Below are 17,340 nucleotides of genomic sequence, written 5' to 3'. Positions count from 1 at the left end.
AGTCCCCGGGCTGAGCACCCCGAGCATGGGGTGGGAGGAGGGCTGTGGGACCCCCGCCATGCCCGTGATCCGGCACAGCTCCCAGCCCTTTTGTGGGGGTGCGGGTGCGACCGCACAGAGCCTCTCCCCGCTCAAGGTGCCTGTCCTGGTGATTTGTTTTTTTTCCTCTCTCTTTTTTTTTTTTTTCAGGGTTTGGTAAACAGCGTCCTCAGTGAATTCCCCCCCAGCGCTCTACGGAAAAGATGACTTCAGGACGATTAGTCATATTGCCCTACTGTGACTTGCAAATGCTTTGCTAGACCCAGCGCCTCCTGCCATCGCCTCCTTCCTCATGCCCTGCACGTCCCCGGCACAGCCAGGTCCCCGCGCCCCCCGCGCCCCCCGCCCGCAGCAGTGCCTGCAGGGGTGCGTGGGGCAGGACCCCCCCAGCCCGCACGGGACCCTGCAGAGCCCGGCCGGCCTCGGCTGCACCGCAGGCTCCTTGCAGCAGCCTGGGCATTCGGGTATGTTTATAACCCATTCATTAAAATAACAACAAAGCCGCCCGGCAGGGGTCTAGCTGCAACACGTGAGGTCGCCTGCAGTTTTACCGTGTGCTCTGAAGCACAGGCACTCGGCACTGCTCGGCGCCCAGAGTCAATGACAAATCCTAAAACCACATGTGGCACACCAAGCGGGATTGTTTCTTTTCGCATTCACGCATGCAAGCAGAAAAGTAACGCTGCCCGTCACGCACCCGAGCACACGCAAGCCCCCGATGTGCAGCCCCGCCGAACCACGCCGCCCTCCGCAGAGCCCGCGGCCGGGCTCCTGCTGCACTGCACCTGCGGGCGAGGCACCCACAGCCCGGCGCAGCGGCACTGTGGGGCCGGCCGGTGGCACGCCGAAGGGCAGCAGCACCCCGAAGCCGCGCACCTACCTCAGCTCCACGGTCTGCAGGCGCGCAAAGCCAGCCTCCCCCCGAAAGTTTTTCTTCCTCGGCGGCGAAGATGTGCAGTTGGGAGGAAAAAAAAATGAGACGCAAATCAGCTGACGGCAGAGAGCAGCCTGGCAGAGATGGAGGCTCTGCAGATTTTGGAGAGCGGTGCCAGGTGCCGGTCCAGAGCGACCGCGAGCACTCACGCACGCTGGAGGCAGACGCAGCGGGTGTTATTTTTTACCCCATTCCCCTCGGCTCCCCAAAAACCAGCCCTTCGGAGCAGAGCCTCGTGCCCGCGGAAGCGCGCGGCAGGAGGCGGGGGAGCCCCTGCCAAGCACGGATGCAGCAAACGCGTCCTCACCGCGCTCACATCCTGACTCGGCAAGTTTTGCGCCGCACCGTGCCGACGAGACGAGCCTGGGCTCCCGTGCCCGCCGGATGCCGCCGGTGCCTTAACCGTGTCGCTGCCGCCGCTGCGGCCCCAGCCCCGCGCCCCCCGGGAGCGCAAGCGTGCGCAGAGCGAGCGGCGGCTGCGCTGCGCCCGCCGCCCCGGACGCGGCACAAAGGCAGGCTTGGTGCCGGGGCTGCTTCAGAGGGAGGGGAGCGGGACGTCTCCGCCGCAGGATGCTTTTCAATCATGCCGGAGGCTTTTCTTAAGGAATAAAAGAAGAGGGAAGTGTCGTGTGGAGCAGGAGCGGGGCCGTTTGAGGCCAGGGTGCTGCTGGCCCCACGGGATGGTGGCAGTGGCCCCTTCTGGCCTCAGGAGCTGTGAATATCCAAGGATAACGGCGGAGAGCCTGGGGAGCTCTGCGCCAGGCAGCGAGCAAGACTTGCACCAACTGAGGCAGCGGCCGGTTTGCGTCCCGCTGCTGCATGGAGCTGAGAACAGCAGCAGCAGAAAGAAACCCAGGATGCCGCCAGCACCCACTGCAGCCGGGGGGGAGCGGGACGGTGTGCCTGGCTGTGATGGGCAGGGGTCCCCAGCAATGCCCAGGGGTGCAGAGCCACATTTCGGGAGCGCTGTGGTGCTGGGTTGCCTTCCAGCCCGTGCCCCACGTGGCTCTGGGGGACTCTGGGCAGTCGGGCAGTGGCTGGTACCACAGCACTTCAGCCTGAGCTGTTGGATACCCTGAGCACCAAGCCTTCCTCCTTGGCACTGATAAATAATTTGTGCGTTTGTCTCTGCAGAGACACCGAGAGCTCCTGGTGTACGTTAAGAGATGGTTAATAACGACCTGGCTGGCAGCGGTTGCCACCTTTTAATTGACTTTTGCTTTTTTTGCCGTCTTGGAAGGTTCCTCCCCGAAACACACGGTTTGGAGGCCAAAGAGGCACCCGAGGAATTAGAGCAGGCTTGTCCCCAGCCCCATTACAGCGCTGTATCACTGGGGTGAGCAGAGCTGATGCTGCTGGAGGCTTGGTTGAACACGAGAACCAGGGGCCAAGTGAACAAAAAGGGTCAGGGTTTGAGAAGCAGGCAGCTCGCACAGTAGGTTATTTTCATTTAAATCAGGAAAACTGGGCGCTCCCCGGCACCCCCAGAGAGCGCTGACCACCGTGGCTCGCGGGGCACGTGGTGCCAAGTGCCGCAGCACAGCTGCGCTCCCAGCGCCTGCACGGATCTGGGATTGCAGCTCAGGAAAAATGGGGAAAGACATCTGCCTCAGGAGTCCCAAAATAGCCAGGAATTGAGCCTGCATGCAAATTTTGTTCTGACTGTAACCACACTTGCCTGATGAAAAAGCGAGCAAGTTTTGCGCGCAGACGCAGACGCGGTCCTGCCGGTGGCGGGGCCACCAGACGTGGTGCCACTTCCCAGCGCACCAGGACTAACAGGGACCCGCCTGCCAACACGTGCAGGGGCAGCTCCAGAAGCACAAGTGTGCTGGCCAGCACAAAAGCACTTGGAAAAAGAAAATAAAAGACAAGCCAATGCCAAGATTTATTGAGAGTGCCGAGCACTGCAAGCTCCCCTCGCCGAGCTGCAGGATTTCGGGCAGCAGGGTGCAGGACACGGGGCAGGAACCCAGCCCAGCCCTTCCATGAGAGCTTTGCAGCACCGGCCTGGCAGCTCTGCTGCTCCAGCAAGCTGCGTTCGCCTGCACGAGGAGTTATTCTGCTCCCTGTGCCACGTGCCTGGCCCACGGACCTGCACACCGAGAGCGAGGAGATGGTGACGGTGCCTGGGACACTGCGGCCCTGCTCCCTGCCTTACAAGCATGAGGTTAAAAAAATAAATGTAAAAACCACTGCTCTCCTGTACCTTCGGCTAGCAGCTGCAAGCAGAGGCTTTTCTTGTGAACCAGCAGGAGAAGCACCGCATACATGTATATGCGATTATTATATAATGCATATTCTCATTGCATACATGAATGTTCTATATATTGGCCACCCTGCCTCTCCTGGCACTCACCCATGACACGGAAATGTGGCTTGCAGCAGTGCAAGGTTTAGAAGCGACCTGCGGTTTTGGAAGCCTGGCTTGATGCACTCGCATGCACAACGCCAGGGGCAGTTCTGATTTCTGGAGGCGCAGCGTACGTGCTCCTCTCTTCTGCCAAAAGGCTTCTACCAGGACAGGAGCCCCAAAGAGCCTGCATGAAGCGCCCCAAAGCATCCGTGTTACACGCAACAGCAAAGGCACCCGGGGCTTGCTGGCTGCCTCGGGGCTGTCCGGGCATCCCCACCTTAAGGAGACAGCCCTGGGAAGTACGGACCTGGGCGCCTCATGGACCTGGGCGCCTCACGGGAGCCTCGGGAGCGTCTGGCAGCAAACCCCAGGGGCACGCAGAGCGGCGGGGCCGCGGGCAGGCAGGAACCGTCCCTCAGCGCGGGGACGAAGGTCGCTCCGTACGGCCGGCCGCGCACGTCCCGGCACCTGCGCGCGGGGTCACCTGCCCTGGGCTTAGTCCTGCCGCTGCCACGTCCCCTCTGCCGCGGCAGGGAGGGTGTTGGGGGAAATACTTGGGAAATATCTGGGCAAACGTTCGCACCTTGCTGTTCGGTTTGCCTGCTCGTTCGGCAGCGGTTACCCGGGCTTCAATGCCCCTGCCCTGCTGCAGCACCGGGGGGCCGCGAGGGGAGCGCTTTGGGTCTGCGGGGAGCTGCGGGAGCGCCCCGCTGGGCCCGGGGCCGCCTTCAGGAAGGCTTCGGGGGGCAGCGCCGGCGGGGGCGCGCAGCCCCGGGGGTGTTGGCGCCGGGACCCGGTAACGCGCCCTGCCCGGGGGCTGGCGCCGACTTCACAGCCGGGCGGCATCGGAGTGACGGCGGGCACGGCTCGGCACGGCTTGGCTTGGCAAGCCACGGCACGGCACGGCACGGCACAGAATGGCCCGGTACGGCTGCGGCACGGCACGGCACGGCACGGTTCAGGCACGGCACGGCTCGGCTCGGCACGGCACGGTACGGTACGGCACGGTACGGTACGGCACGGTACGGCACGGCACGGTACGGTACGGTACGGTACGGTACGGTACGGCACGGTACGGTACGGCACGGCACGGCACGGCACGGCACGGTACGGTACGGTACGGCACGGTACGGTACGGCACGGTACGGCACGGCACGGTACGGCACGGTACGGTACGGCACGGTACGGCACGGCACGGTACGGCACGGTACGGTACGGCACGGTACGGTACGGCACGGTACGGTACGGTACGGCACGGCACGGTACGGTACGGCACGGTACGGTACGGTACGGCACGGCACGGTACGGCACGGCACGGTACGGCACGGTACGGTACGGCACGGCACGGCTCGGCTCAGCTCGGCACCGCTCGGTTCGGCACCGCTCGGTTCGGCTCGGTTCGGCACCGCTCGGCTCGGTTCGGCACCGCTCGGCTCGGTTCGGCACCGCTCGGCTCAGCTCGGCACCGCTCGGCGCCCTCGTGGGGGGCAGGCCCCGCCCCGCCGCCGCTCATTGGCTGCGCCGCCTGCTCCTCCGGCCGCATGCAAATCGCGGCCGCCCCGCGCGGCGCCCATTGGCTACAAAAGGCGCAGCCCCGCCCCCGGGCCCGACCGGGCCGCCGGGAGCCGGGACCCCCGCGCCGCGCCGGGACCCCCGCGAGCCCCGCGCCCGCCGCCCCCCGGCCCCGCAGCCCCCGGGCCGAGGCCCCGCGCGGCCCCGCTCCGCCGCCGGCCCCGCGCTCCCCGGCCCCGCATCCCTCAGCCCTGCGTCTCCCGGTCCCGACCCCGCCGGCGGCCCTTGCCCCGCTCCCGTCCCCGCTCACCGGCGCGGGCGCGGCGGGGCCGGCCGGACCGAGCGGCGCCGAGCGGAGCGGGACCGAGCGGAGCCGAGCGGCGCCTCCCCCGCGGGGCGGCGCCCATCGCCCCAGTAACCCGACGCCGAGCGGGGCCCGACCACCCCCGGCACGGGGGGAGCCGCTCCCCGCCGTCCGCCCGGCCCCGGCCCCTCCGCTCCCCGCCGCCGCCCGGCCCTGGGGCCGCGGCCGGTTGCCCGCCGCCGAGCGGTGCCGGGGGCACGGGGGGGCTGTGGGCTCCGGGCTGCGGCGGGGCGGCGGGCGGGGGGGGCACCGGCACCCCCCGGGCCCGCGGTGGTGGCGCCCGGGAAGATGGCGGCGGGACGCGGCGGGGCCGGTGGGTGCCCGGCGGGGCCGGGGCCGGGCGGCTCGGCACGGCTCGGCTCGGGTGGGAGCTCCCGGGCGGGGCCGCAGCCCCGTGGGGGTGCACGCAGCGGCCTCCAGCCCGGGCTCGCGGCGTGGCCCCGGGGGTGGCGGTGTGCGGGCACGGCTGGGAACGGGTGCGGGGCACGGGCAGCTCCCGGCTCCGGGAGGGCACGGCGTGGCCCGGGTGTGCGGGGTACGCGGCGTGGGGGGGGTACGCGGCGCGGGTGTGTGAGTACGTGGTGTGTGTGGGGGGTACGTGGTGTGTGTGTAAGTACACGGCGTGTGCGTGGGGGGGTACGTGGTGTGTGTGTAAGTACACGGCGTGTGTGTGTGGGGGGTACGTGGTGTGTGTGTGTGGGGCACGGGTGTGTGTGTGTGGGGGTGCGTGGTGTGTGTGTGGGGCACGGGTGTGTGTGGGGGGGTGCGTGGTGTGTGTGTGGGGCACGGGTGTGTGTGTGTGGGGGTGCGTGGTGTGTGTGTGGGGCACGGGTGTGTGTGTGGGGGGTACGTGGTGTGTGTGTGGTACGTGGCACAGGTGTGGAAGTGCACAGCGGGGCGTGTAATTACATGGCATGGGTGTGTGGGGAAGTGCACGCCATGGTGTGTGTGGTAGATGGCACAGGTGTGTCAGTACGCAGCACCGTGTGTGATACACGGCATCGTGTGTGAGCACGTGGCACGGTAAGTACACGGCGTGGTGCGTAAGTACCTGGCACACGTGCGTGTCTGCACGTGGAGCTCCATGGTCCGACCTCTGCACTGCCAGCACCGTCTGTGCATGTGCTACATGCACACGTGGGCTCTGTGTGCCGGGGTATCCAGCCCTGGTGTTTTCCCCTGCTCCTGCTCTGGCCTAACCCTGCTTTGCCATCCCCTATGGTGGGGCAGAGCCCCCAGGGAGCCCCCGGCCTGGGTGTGCGGCAGGGGGAGCCCCGGGGGGGCTGCAGGGCCGCCAGCAGCAGCAGCTCGCCGTACCCTTGGGTAGCCTTCAGTGGCTCCTCGCAGCCGTGCTTTTGGCTCCGCGGGACTCCGGCTCGGCTCTCCGAAGAGAAGGCCGGCATGTCAGCCATCTGAGGGTGGCGGAGAGCCCAGGAGTTCTATAAAACACGCAGTATTGGGAACGTACATCTGTGCTGCTCTGCCACTTACAAGTGTTTTTCCGTATGCCAGCTTTCATGTGCCATCTTCTGCGCATGCGCTTCCCTGAAACGGGCTTTCTTTTCCAGATGAACGTTCTCTGTAGCAGATGCCTGGAGGAAGAGGTGACCTTCTGAGCATCAAGATGAGCGAGTGGGAAAGGATTTTTCTGCAAAACCTCACTGTTCCTCCCCACTCCCAGCGGAGGCGGAGTATCCCGAAGGAGTCAACGGCTTTTCAGTGTGTCCTGAAGTACATCGAGGGGACTGTCATCACGCAGGTAAAGGAGTGCTCTTCTGGTGCCCTTGGGCTGGCTGAAAAAACAAAAGAACACACACACCCCAAAGCCTTTGCAGAAAAATGCCATGTTGGTTCAAAATCCTCTTGTGTACCCATTAGAAAAATGGGACGCTGCTTGGTCTGCTCCAGCAACCCGGCGCTGCTGCAGGCTTGTGAGGTTGGAACTTCTCCGGGTGAGGTTTGCAGTAGTGGGGTTTGGGCAGGAGGTGCTGCTGTGCCCCTGGACAGGCAGAGGCAGCCCGGTCTTGCCTGGTTCATTCTTGATGGCCTGATCTTGTGCTTGCTGAAAAGGCAAAGCCATGCACAAATTCAGGTTCTGCGGCTGTTTTTTTATAAAGATTTTAAAGGTAGGAACTGAGCTCAGAACTTAAAAACATTCTCATTTTCAGTACCGCTGCTCACAATATTGAAAATCAGAAATGACAAGCACAAAATGTGTCACTTCAACTTGGCCACGAAAGTCACTTAGTGCTTTACCATCAGTGTTTGCCTGCTAAGCCTTTGGTTTCTGCTCATTGCGGTGCCAACAGGAGGATTGCACTTGCTGTGTTTTCAGGCCAGAGCTCAAAGAGATTGAGATTACAACAAAATTACTCTTTCTGGCAGGGGAACTAACTGTGAATCTCCCAGTAACATCACTTGGGGCCGTATCTAAATTCCATGTGTTTTTGTCTGAGTGTTTGAGTTACAATTTTACATGTTGGTTTTTAATGCAGGTAAACATTTTTACATGAAAATCTCTGGGTCACATTTCAGAAATATTTTCTCACTTTGAGATGTTTAACACTCAGTGTCCAGCTTTTGCTTGGCTTTTTGTAACCTCTGGCTGTAAAAAAGATTGTCCAGCTGGCTGTAGAGCAGCAGTTTCTGCATGCAGGCAGAACGATGGCAGTTTGTGAAGGCACACTTGGCCACACACCTGCTTCTTCAGCATCAGTTAGGAAGCAGGAGTTCGCTGTGCTTTTGTGCAGGGTGTTTTGCCTGTGTCTGGGGGCAGGGAGGGTACCGTGCCTGCAGAGACCCGCAGCCCCCGTGCCTGTTTTCCTCTGTGTTGCAGCGAGCGGCGGGCGGCTCGGCGGGCGTGGAGTTCCAGCTGCGCCTGTCCCTGTTCGATGTCACCTATCACCACTTCTTCGGCCGGACCTGGCGGAGCAGCGCCAGGACCCCCCGCAGCGCCCCGCAGCAGCGCCCCAGGGTGGTGTTCAATGAGGTATGGGGTGAGCACACGTTCCTGGGCGGGCTGGGCTGCAACATGCGGCCAGGAGAGAGGTGTTCGGCAGGGATTTAACCTGAGCAGTCTGTCTTTGCACTGGGGTGGAGCAGGAGGGCGTGCTGTTTTAAAGTAGCATGAGCATTTTTAAAATAGCAATTCCCAAGTGTTTATGGGCTCTGGTTCATTGTCTGTCTTATGCCGTGCCTATTTTCCCTGCTGAGCTTTTTCTGCAGCAGTTTATTTTACCACTGTTCTTCTCTACGTATGCCTTTACTATAGGAAACAGCAACAACCCCTTTTTCCTTCTGGTGCTTCATAATCTTTTGGCTTCGTACATCTCAGATGTTGTCCATTAAGGTGCAGTTATTAATCTTTTATGTACAATTTATTCTTTTGGGGAAGTTCAGGCCTCCTGTGAGCTCAGGCTGGGCAGTGCTGTGGTAGCAGCCGGTGGTTCGTGCTGCTGCCTGCTGTGCCGCTGTGCCAGCAGCAGAGTGCAGTGTTTCTTCAGACGTGGAAAGGGGCTGAGCAGCAGTGCCAGCAGCAGCTCTTTCTCATTACCTGGTATTAAACTCGCACAAAGCCATGCTTTTATCTGTCAGGATTATCAGCAAAACACGGCGTCCCCTGTCCTGCCCGCTACCCTGAGACAAAACCTTGCACGGGTCCTTGGGTGTGCAGCCGGCGGCATTGCTCCTGTTGCTGCTCTGCACAGCCGGGGGGAGGCTGCAGATCCCTGCAGCACAGACATCGATTGCAGCTGAGATTTCATCTCCTTGGTCAGGACGCTGTCTAATTATAACCTTTATTTCCACTTCAGTCAATGCATTGCGCCAAGGATGAAGTTTAGCATAGATTAGAGCTGTGCTCCTTGATTTATTTAAATCGGTAATGGCATCTGAGGGACACTGGCATATGCATTTCTTCCTGGGGTGTTTTAATCATCACTCAACCCGTGCTTTTTGAATAGAGATGGAGGAAGCTATGGCACGGAGTGCTGCAAGGAGAGAGAACCACTGCACTGTTCCACGTGCTGCCAGTGCTGCACAGCCCGCACTTTGAGCACCATCCCCGTGACCGTGGTGTCACCAGAGGAGCGAGCTCAGCAGCGGGTCTCTGGGCAGGGCAAGTGTGGCCCCACGAGGGTGGCAAACGTGAGGTTACCTCTGCTGGGAGGAGGATTCGTGCTGCCTTGGTGTAGGGCTCAGCAGAGAAGAAAGCGTTATTGAACCTGTTAGCTTTTAAGGAGACAACTGTAAACTTATTTTAACAATGGATTCACTTTAACGACTTTTTCCTTTGCAAGTCATAGCATCAGTCTCCTGCAGCCTGACCACTTGTCAGCAGCTGGTGGTCATTATTTCAGCATTTTGCAATAAAAGATAATAGAATAACGATTTATTTCTCTGGGATGATGCGATAATGTCTCTCTCTGTTATCCCTTCCTGACAGTCTGTGATTACAGCAAATGTTTTCTCCGGGACACCGTGATAATGAGTTTTTAATAGAAAGATTAACCCCACTGTAAATCCTGTCCCTGGGAGGTGACCTGTGTCCCGTCCTCTTCACCCCTGCCTTGCGCTGTGCTGCTGGGGCCTGGGGGCCCCCGCCAGCTGGTGAGCCCCAGGGACCAGCTGCTCCTGCAGCCCACGGCACACCCAGCCCGATGCCTTAGCTGGACCTGGCACCATGCACATCCTGTGAAACGGGCATCGTCGTCGTCTCCTCCCTGTTCTTTTTGCAGTGCTCGCTGTCTGTGTGACATGTCCTTGCCAGCAGCTGCTGCCAGCAGCTGCTGCCACCAGCTCTGAGATGCCTTCTCTCCCTTCTCTCCCTTCCTTCCTGTCTCTCCTCCAGGCCGTTTACTTCCACACCTCGCTGAACCACCCCAGCATCACGGCTGTGGTGGAGGTGGTGGCGACAGCCCAGACGCCGGAGGGGCCCTCCCGGGATCTGTCGTGTGGCTTTGGGCTCATCCCCCTGTTCGACAGCAGGTGGGATCCCACGGACCTGGCTGCCAAGGACAGAGTGTAGGTACTGCTGGCCCCAGGGCTTCCCTGCACCGGGGCCTCTCTGAGAGTGGGGCACAATTGCTTCTGGGGGGAGAAGAGGTGGTCCTGGGGCTGCAGAGACAAACCTAGCTTTTAGAAAAAAGGTTTTTGTTATTAGAAAGGCAACGGTGGGGTTATTAAGTGATGCATATTTTTCCCCTACTGTTTGTATCATGTTAGAGAGTAGGAACTTGGCTTCTTTTTTTGAGCAGAAGAGTTGCAGGAAATGTGCTTCAGGATGGGTTTACTGAATGCTTCACGTTTGGTTCATGCTCTTTGGTTTCAGACTCAAGCTGTACCATGGGACACCGCGTGCCTTACTGCATCCACTTTTCCAGGACCCTGTAGAAAGTAAGCAGCAGCAAGATACTAGTATCACTCCTTTCTTTGCAGTTTTTGTTATCCTAATAGGTATCGTGTTTGTTTGCTGGAGGCAAAAGATGCATGGTCTGTGCCCTCGCAGTGCTAAGCAGAAGCGTGCCTTCTCCTTTCAAGCACTGGAGTTGCATGGTGGGTTTCAGTACCACGATAAAAAAAAAATTGAGAACATGAGTCTGAGATCTGATGCAAAAAATAACTGAATACATGGTTATTACTTTGGCTCATTTTGAGAAGTGATGTCCCCATTGCATGGTGAAAGCAGACGAAATTTTGTACTGTTTTGGCACATTTCAGGGGAAATGGGTATAGAGTTAGAAATGCTTTCCTAAGCAATGCAGTAGAAAGAAAATGTAAGGGTTATGGGTTTCTGTTCCAAAAAGACGTGTTGGATTCGGAAGCTGATAGCTGCATTGTCCCCAGGTGAGGCTCCTCAATGAAAGTCACCTTGTGCGAGATGCCTCTCTGTCTGGCAAAGCAGGGAAGTGTCCTTGCGCTGGAAATACACACATGCCTGCTGGTGCTGAGATGCACTGACAAGTGACGGGGACAAATTCTGTGCTTACCCTGTACTGATGGTTATTAAGGATGTTTGAAAAATGGTGAACATTACGCCCGCCCCTGACAGCCCATCGGAAAGCTTTCTGCTGTCGATACGTTGCTTTTTGTCTGGAGAAGGCATCTTGGGTCTGGTGCTGTTGGAGAGGAATAATCTGCTTCTGAGTAATGTTCCTTCCCAAGCACTCAGGGTGTCAGCACAGTTGCTAGTAGCCAGAAAGGAAGAGTACCTCTGTTTTTCCATTTGATATGAAAATGGTTTAACTTCTTAAATCTGAGAAAATATTCACGTTTCTTCTCTGGAAAGCAGAGATGTGTCTTAAGATTCTTCCGAAAACCCTGGGGCTGTGCCATGTCGATGCACGGTGCGGTGCCTTCTCACTGCGGTGCCGGTGGGCAGCATGTGCTTCCCAGCAACTCGGGAGCGAGTTGGTTGTGGTCAGAGGATGTGCTGTGCTGCCTGGGAACATGCACTGCCCATCGGAGCTCACGTAGGTTTGGTTTTCCCCATCTTGTGCTTTTGCTGCCAGACTCCCATAAATTTCCTGGCACGGGGGAGTTTAGGGGAATAGGGAATCCGTGTTCAGGAGTGTGGTGTATTGTCAGCAGGAGAAACTTGTCAAATTCAGGTTTTGCTTTGCTCATGACATGTGCCTTTATTGATAATGGTTTCTTCAACTGACAGCAGCACTGTAAAGTTCTCTTCCCATTGCTTTTTTCATTTCATAATGTTTTCTCTTTAGAGAACAAATACATGACAATAATGGAGAACAGCCACCTGCAGTACACCCTGAAGGCCCACCCACCCCTGGAGACGATATTTCACCTCCTGCCTGAAAACCTTCTGGTGTCTGGGCTGCAGAAAATCCCTGGCTTGCTCCCTGCGCACGGAGACACAAGTAAGGGCCCCTTGAGTCCCACCGCTGCGGGTATCATACTGCAGGGTGACACAGGGCTGCTCGGGGCTGCTCCTGCAGTCCTGCTCGTGCACCTCTGCCTCCCCGGCCATGAGAGTGAGCCCTTGCAAGCGGCTCCAGTGTGTGTCTGTTGGGAGCCAGGCTTGTGCTCCCTGTTGGCCTTCTTCTCTCACCCTGCTCTACTTGCAGGCAGCACTGATTCACTTTTATTGTACTAGCAAAACCCGCTGGCAGCCGGAGCAGGCAGGCATCCGTACCTCGCTGCTGCTGCATCCTGAGTCGTGCATCAGTGATGTGCAAAAGATATTGGTAGAAAAAAGTGACAAAAGAAAGGTTTGCAGTGAGCTTGGTTTGTGACTTCTCTGCAATGTCAAAGCCACATTGGATATTTTCTGCTTGAGCTCCAGTGGTGCCTTCTGCCTCCATATCCCTTCAGCGTGGTGCTGCGCATGTGCTGGCAGCGCAGGCTGCCCGCTGTGGGTACCCAGCCTGGAGCCAGTTGTGCTCCGACTCCCCGGGGTCACCAACCAAGCCAGGTGGGCTGCAGGTGCCTGTGGGAGGCTTTCCCCCTGCTGCAGGCTCAGTCTGTGCATTGGTGGAGGGTGGGCTGCAGGTCCTACTGCTCTTTGGCTTTACAGTCTCTCTTCTGTGCTCAGGGTGTTAAAAACAGCCCCCAGAACACCAGCGTGACCTGTGGGGCTCATTCTCTCTGCTTTCCACTTGGACAGAAATGTCACGGACTTCTCTGGAACTCCCCTGTGGTGGAGAAGCAATCGTGGCATTTGTATCCAGTCCTGAAATATGTCTGCGTGGCTTCATTCTGCTCTCTTTTCTGTTAATTGCTTTGCTCCTGGGAAAATGCAAGGGATAAATAATGGTTGGTTTAATTAGAGTCATTCAGAGGAGTCTTAGGAGAAGCCCGTGCAGCTTGTTTAAGATTGTCCTTGTTCGTGGTGGTGCTCTGGTTAGTTAGAGAGCTGGCAGGTCCAGAGGGATGAGCTTCTCCCACACGCAGCCCTCATAAATCTTGCCTTATGGATGCCAGCCTTGCAGTTCGCGTTGATCTGACTGAAATGACGTGATCTGGAAACTCAAAGAACAGCAAGACAGTACCATCAATTTGGCAGAGGAATTATTCTTCAATTTACTGCATGGAAAACCCTGCTGTTAACCAGTTCCTGGGTTGTATCAATTAATGTTAAAGCCGCACATAGTACAGCGAGGTCTCCAAAGCAGGTGGGTCCCTGGTGCTGCTGAGGGCGCTACACAAGAGTGGAGCAGGCAGAGGCTGCAGCTGGGGATGGCTGGAGGAGCCCTTGACTTCAGACAGAAAACTGGCAGCAGGATGAAACCCAGCAGCTCTGGCACCTGTTACACATCCCTGCGTCCCGTGGCAGGGGTCTGTGTGTACGGAGCTGTGTGTAGGCACAGAGCAGCGGTCCCACCTGGTGGTTGACAGAAGAAAACCTCTGGCACTGAAATCCCACCCAGCTTTCCTGGCTTGTGCTTGCACATCAAAATGGTGCTTCACTGGCTAGGGACGCTACCTGTTCTGTTCATTTCTTTGTTGCTGTTAAAAAGCCAGGGCTGTGTGGGGTGCCGGGGGCACACTGCTGCCCTGCACCCATCCTGGTGCTGTTTGCTGCTCAGGTTTGGTCTGACGGCTCCGAGCCAGCACTGCCCCTGGCTCTGCAGCGTTACCCACGGCCGGCCTCTTGTCTTTGCAGGTGACTGCTTTCTGAAACCACGGCTCATGAAGTCGGTCACCTGCTACCTGGACAAGCTCTCCATCAGGCTGTACCCTTCTCTGGAGAAATTCGAGGAAGAGCTGCTGGAGTTACTGAACAGTGACCGCTTGCTTAAGGTAGTGCCAATATAATTACCCTGGGAGAAAGTACAGCAAATGAGCAATATGCCACTGCCGTGTTTTCAGGAAGAAAAGAGGAAGCATTCAGATAAATTGCACAGGAGTGTTTGTTTTGCTTAGAATGTCCATTTTTTCTGCTGTGAAAGCCTTTTTCTTGCTTTATCTTGTAGATTCTTTTGGATTAGTAGTACACAGGTGCTTTATGTAGGATTTGTGTTGAATATCCAGACACTAATCAGCAGAATTTTGGTCAGCTCTGCTATGGAGAAGGCAAAGAAAAGATTTAATGCTCATTCTTGTGAGCTTCATTCTGCATCACAGTGCTGTGAGCAGGGAGGCCCCCTGCCAAGGCCTGCTTATTTGTCAGGCCTGCACCGGCTGCTGTAAAGACGGAACACGTTAATACCTAGCGCTCGCTCTGGGGCAGGGTGCATTTCTGTCGGTTTCTGACTGACCACACATGTCCCAGTTTCGGGTGCTGAGTGTCCCTGTGTCATTGTGCACCTGGCCCCGAGCCATGCAGAGCCCCTCTTGGGGCTGGTTTCCCACTGCGATATGGGAGGTCTCTGCTCTGGGGCCTGGTGTGGGCGCAGGGCCGCTGTCGGTCTGTCCCTGACCCCTCCTGTCCCCCTGGCAGGTGAGCGCCCGGCCCGCCAGCAGCGCGCTGTCGGTGCAGGAGCGGCGGCTGCGTGTCGGCGTCCACAACGGCCTGCGCTTCGTCCAGGCGCCGCAGGTGGCCGTGCTGCTGCCGGCGGCGGAGGTGACCTGTGGACGGCCCAACGGCCCCCCGGCCAGGTAAGGGTGCCTGTGGCCCCCTCCCCATGCTGCCCGTGGGGCTGCAGCCCGGGCCATCCTCCTCCTCCTCCTCTGCCCCTCCGCAGCGCGGCGGGCCAGGCCCTGCTTCTGAGGAGCCGCCTGCAGCTGAGCGAGATGGTTCCTCACCCCGCCTTCGGGGTCTGCTTCCAGCTGGAGTACGTCGTCTGCGCCGCGGCCGGAGCCAGCAGCAAGGTAGGGCAGGGGTGTCGGGGAGGGCCCTGGGGGCAGATGCCTGTGCTGTGGTGTCCCCGTTGGTTGTTAATGGGTAAAGTCTGCCCCGGCTGACCGGAGTCTGCCTGGGCTCCCTCAGGTGCCATGGGGGCTGTGACGGGGGCAGCCTCAGCACCGTGCTGAGCCCCATGGGGTCAGTGCAGGCACCGGGGGGCTCCTCCACCACGCGGCCCCGTCCCGCCAGCTGGGACGTGGGGTGCAGAAAACATCAGGGCAGCCTGAGCACGGCACTTAGGAATGATCCTGAGCGACACATTCAGTAAGGACTTGGGACAGACAGGAAGGGTGTTGGAGGTCCCACCATTGGGTAGCGTGAAGAGAATGGTTCAGATAAACTGTACGCCGTGGCATCTGTGATAGAGATTTTTTTTGAATCTCATAAAGAGACACCCTTATAAATGCCACAAACAATGTAATTTAGGTTGGGAGAGAGATTTTTCTGAGCATATTAGAAAATTTTGCTGTCTTTAAAAGTGGTGGTTATGTTATTTTTCACTGTTTTCATCCCCCTGTTGTAACAATCTTATGCCTTATCTTTTAAAAAGAAAGCACAGTGTTTTCCACAGAAATGGTTAACGCTGCAGAACAGCATTATGTTGTGCCCTTGGGACTTGATTGACCTCAAAAATCAGAGAACCAAGGCTCAAAACACTTGTTATTTCTGTGAGCTATCTCTGGGACATGGGTTGTAGAGTTGCAGGATTTTCTGATTCAGAACTCCCGTTTCTGCAGGGTTTCAGGATTTTGTGCATTTTTCTTCGTTATTGTAACACACTGCTGCCCTTTAGTTATTTCTGAAAAATGAAGTGCTTTCTGTGAACCAGAACCGTCGCAGGATCTTAGTGCTGGGTGAATTGCTTCGTTGCTTCCCCTTGCTTTTCCCCACTGTCCCTCTTTGCTGTGGCCTGCTCTGCTCACCCATTAAATGCTCTAGGGGGAAACCCAGTTGTTTGGCTTTTACCAATTCTTGTTGGCTAGTATGTCAGATTTGCAGGTGAGGAACATCAAGGAGAAGAGAAAGCACTCCCAGTAAAGGAATGCTTCCAACAGCAGAATTATTCATCTTGGTAAAAACTACTAAAAATATGTGAGAGCTAGCTAGGCACTACTTTTCTATGTGTAATTATTCAGTGCATCCTTGGCCTTCTCAGTTGGAATTGTGAGTATCTGTGGCTCGTTGATCTCTCAGCATCTCTTAGGACGAGCCCAGCCCTGGCCAGCTGTATGGGGCTTGCTGAAGGACCAGGGCTCTGCCTTGGTGCAGCTCCTCCCAGCACCAAAATGCCTCCGGGCAGCCCTTCTGCTGCCCCCCTGCTGGCCCGCAGCGTTGGAGGCTCATCAGGCTGTCTCACAAGCGTGCCTCTTTCCATTAGTTCTAACGACTGCTGGGGATCTCTGCTGCCATCACACTTAAATATCCGCTTCTGCGTTTGAACAGTAGAAAACTTTGAGGTAGGGGGGAACATTGTTCCTGGCGGCACAGTGTCTTCCAGGATCAAACAATAGCTCCTTTTGTTGCTCGTGAAGGGTATCTAAAGAACTGCCTCGCTCTGTAGGAAGAGAGGCAAATGTCTCCCATCAAAATGTCAGAGTGCTTTCTGCAGCACTATGTGTAATGTGTTGCAAATGGGCTTATTAAATCATTTTAATTATATGTTGTTAAATTTTTCCACTGTGTATATGTATATGGAGAAATTTAGCCTGCAGCAGTCCTGGAGTGTTCTGGCAAACCAATTTGGAAAACTTCAGCTTTTTTAATTTAAAAGAGACTTTTCTTTAGAATTTAGCATTTATGCTGAAAAGAGATTAACCCCTCATGTTCATTTTTCTCTGATGTGCCGAGGTTTTTTTGGGAGCTGAAATCTGATGTATTCAGGATCTTAAAACCATGAGAAATCTCTGTACTAACAGCACTTGCAGAGATCATGCCCGTTACTGTGAATTTACTGATGATTTATAAGTTTTTTTAGCTATATCATTCAGTGGAGGTGCTGACAGCCAGGCTGTGCCATGCGACTCCGCACAGATGGATGTTGCCCTTCGGTGGCTTAGTGAGCGGCAGCTCAGATGGGATGGGGACAGCCTGGTTCTGGGGACAGGAGGTTGCTGGGCCAGCGGGGAGCTCGTAGTGAGACACGTCCCTGTCCCTTGGTGAGCGGGGCTGCGGGTGCGCTTCCCCAGCGCTCCTCCAGAGCGCTATTCCAGCTGCGTGGCTGAATCGATAGCAATTGATTCGTTATGAGTCCCTAATTGTCCTGCTAAGGCGGCAGGGAGGGGGTCGTTGGTAATGCAGTAAATGTCTTCTCTCATTAGGGCTGTCCAGAA

General features: G+C 57.2%; 2 protein-coding genes across 31 annotated transcripts in view; one reads left to right on the top strand and one right to left on the bottom strand.

Annotated features, from left to right (window-relative positions):
- Window positions 1-5,256, bottom strand: part of KCNAB2 (potassium voltage-gated channel subfamily A regulatory beta subunit 2) — a 28,080-nt gene extending 22,824 nt beyond the window's left edge. For 3 of the 13 annotated variants that reach the window (XM_080563846.1, XM_080563834.1, XM_080563836.1), the window contains exon 1: window positions 5,152-5,252. The gene's annotated coding sequence lies outside the window, so the exon portion shown is untranslated. Of the gene's footprint in view, window positions 1-919; window positions 4,258-5,151 lie in introns of those variants that run through there. The other 10 variants (XM_080563845.1, XM_080563833.1, XM_080563842.1 and 7 more) reach the window with 10 other exon arrangements.
- A 151-nt stretch (window positions 5,257-5,407) lies between these two features.
- Window positions 5,408-17,340, top strand: part of NPHP4 (nephrocystin 4) — a 53,765-nt gene continuing 41,832 nt past the window's right edge. For 14 of the 18 annotated variants that reach the window (XM_080563814.1, XM_080563823.1, XM_080563820.1 and 11 more), the window contains exons 1-8: window positions 6,067-6,964; window positions 8,042-8,194; window positions 10,055-10,227; window positions 10,535-10,599; window positions 11,928-12,083; window positions 13,829-13,965; window positions 14,606-14,763; window positions 14,850-14,976. In XM_080563814.1, coding sequence (XP_080419940.1) covers window positions 6,794-6,964; window positions 8,042-8,194; window positions 10,055-10,227; window positions 10,535-10,599; window positions 11,928-12,083; window positions 13,829-13,965; window positions 14,606-14,763; window positions 14,850-14,976 — 1,140 coding nt within the window. In that variant the 5' untranslated portion in view covers window positions 6,067-6,793. Of the gene's footprint in view, window positions 5,519-5,552; window positions 5,741-6,066; window positions 6,965-8,041; window positions 8,195-10,054; window positions 10,232-10,534; window positions 10,600-11,927; window positions 12,084-13,828; window positions 13,966-14,605; window positions 14,764-14,849; window positions 14,977-17,340 lie in introns of those variants that run through there. The other 4 variants (XM_080563817.1, XM_080563808.1, XM_080563824.1 and 1 more) reach the window with 4 other exon arrangements.

This window comes from Anser brachyrhynchus, assembly GCF_964034855.1.
Source record: "Anser brachyrhynchus genome assembly, chromosome: 21".
Lineage (NCBI taxonomy): Eukaryota > Metazoa > Chordata > Aves > Anseriformes > Anatidae > Anser > Anser brachyrhynchus.
This window is presented reverse-complemented; position numbering and strand designations above follow the sequence as displayed.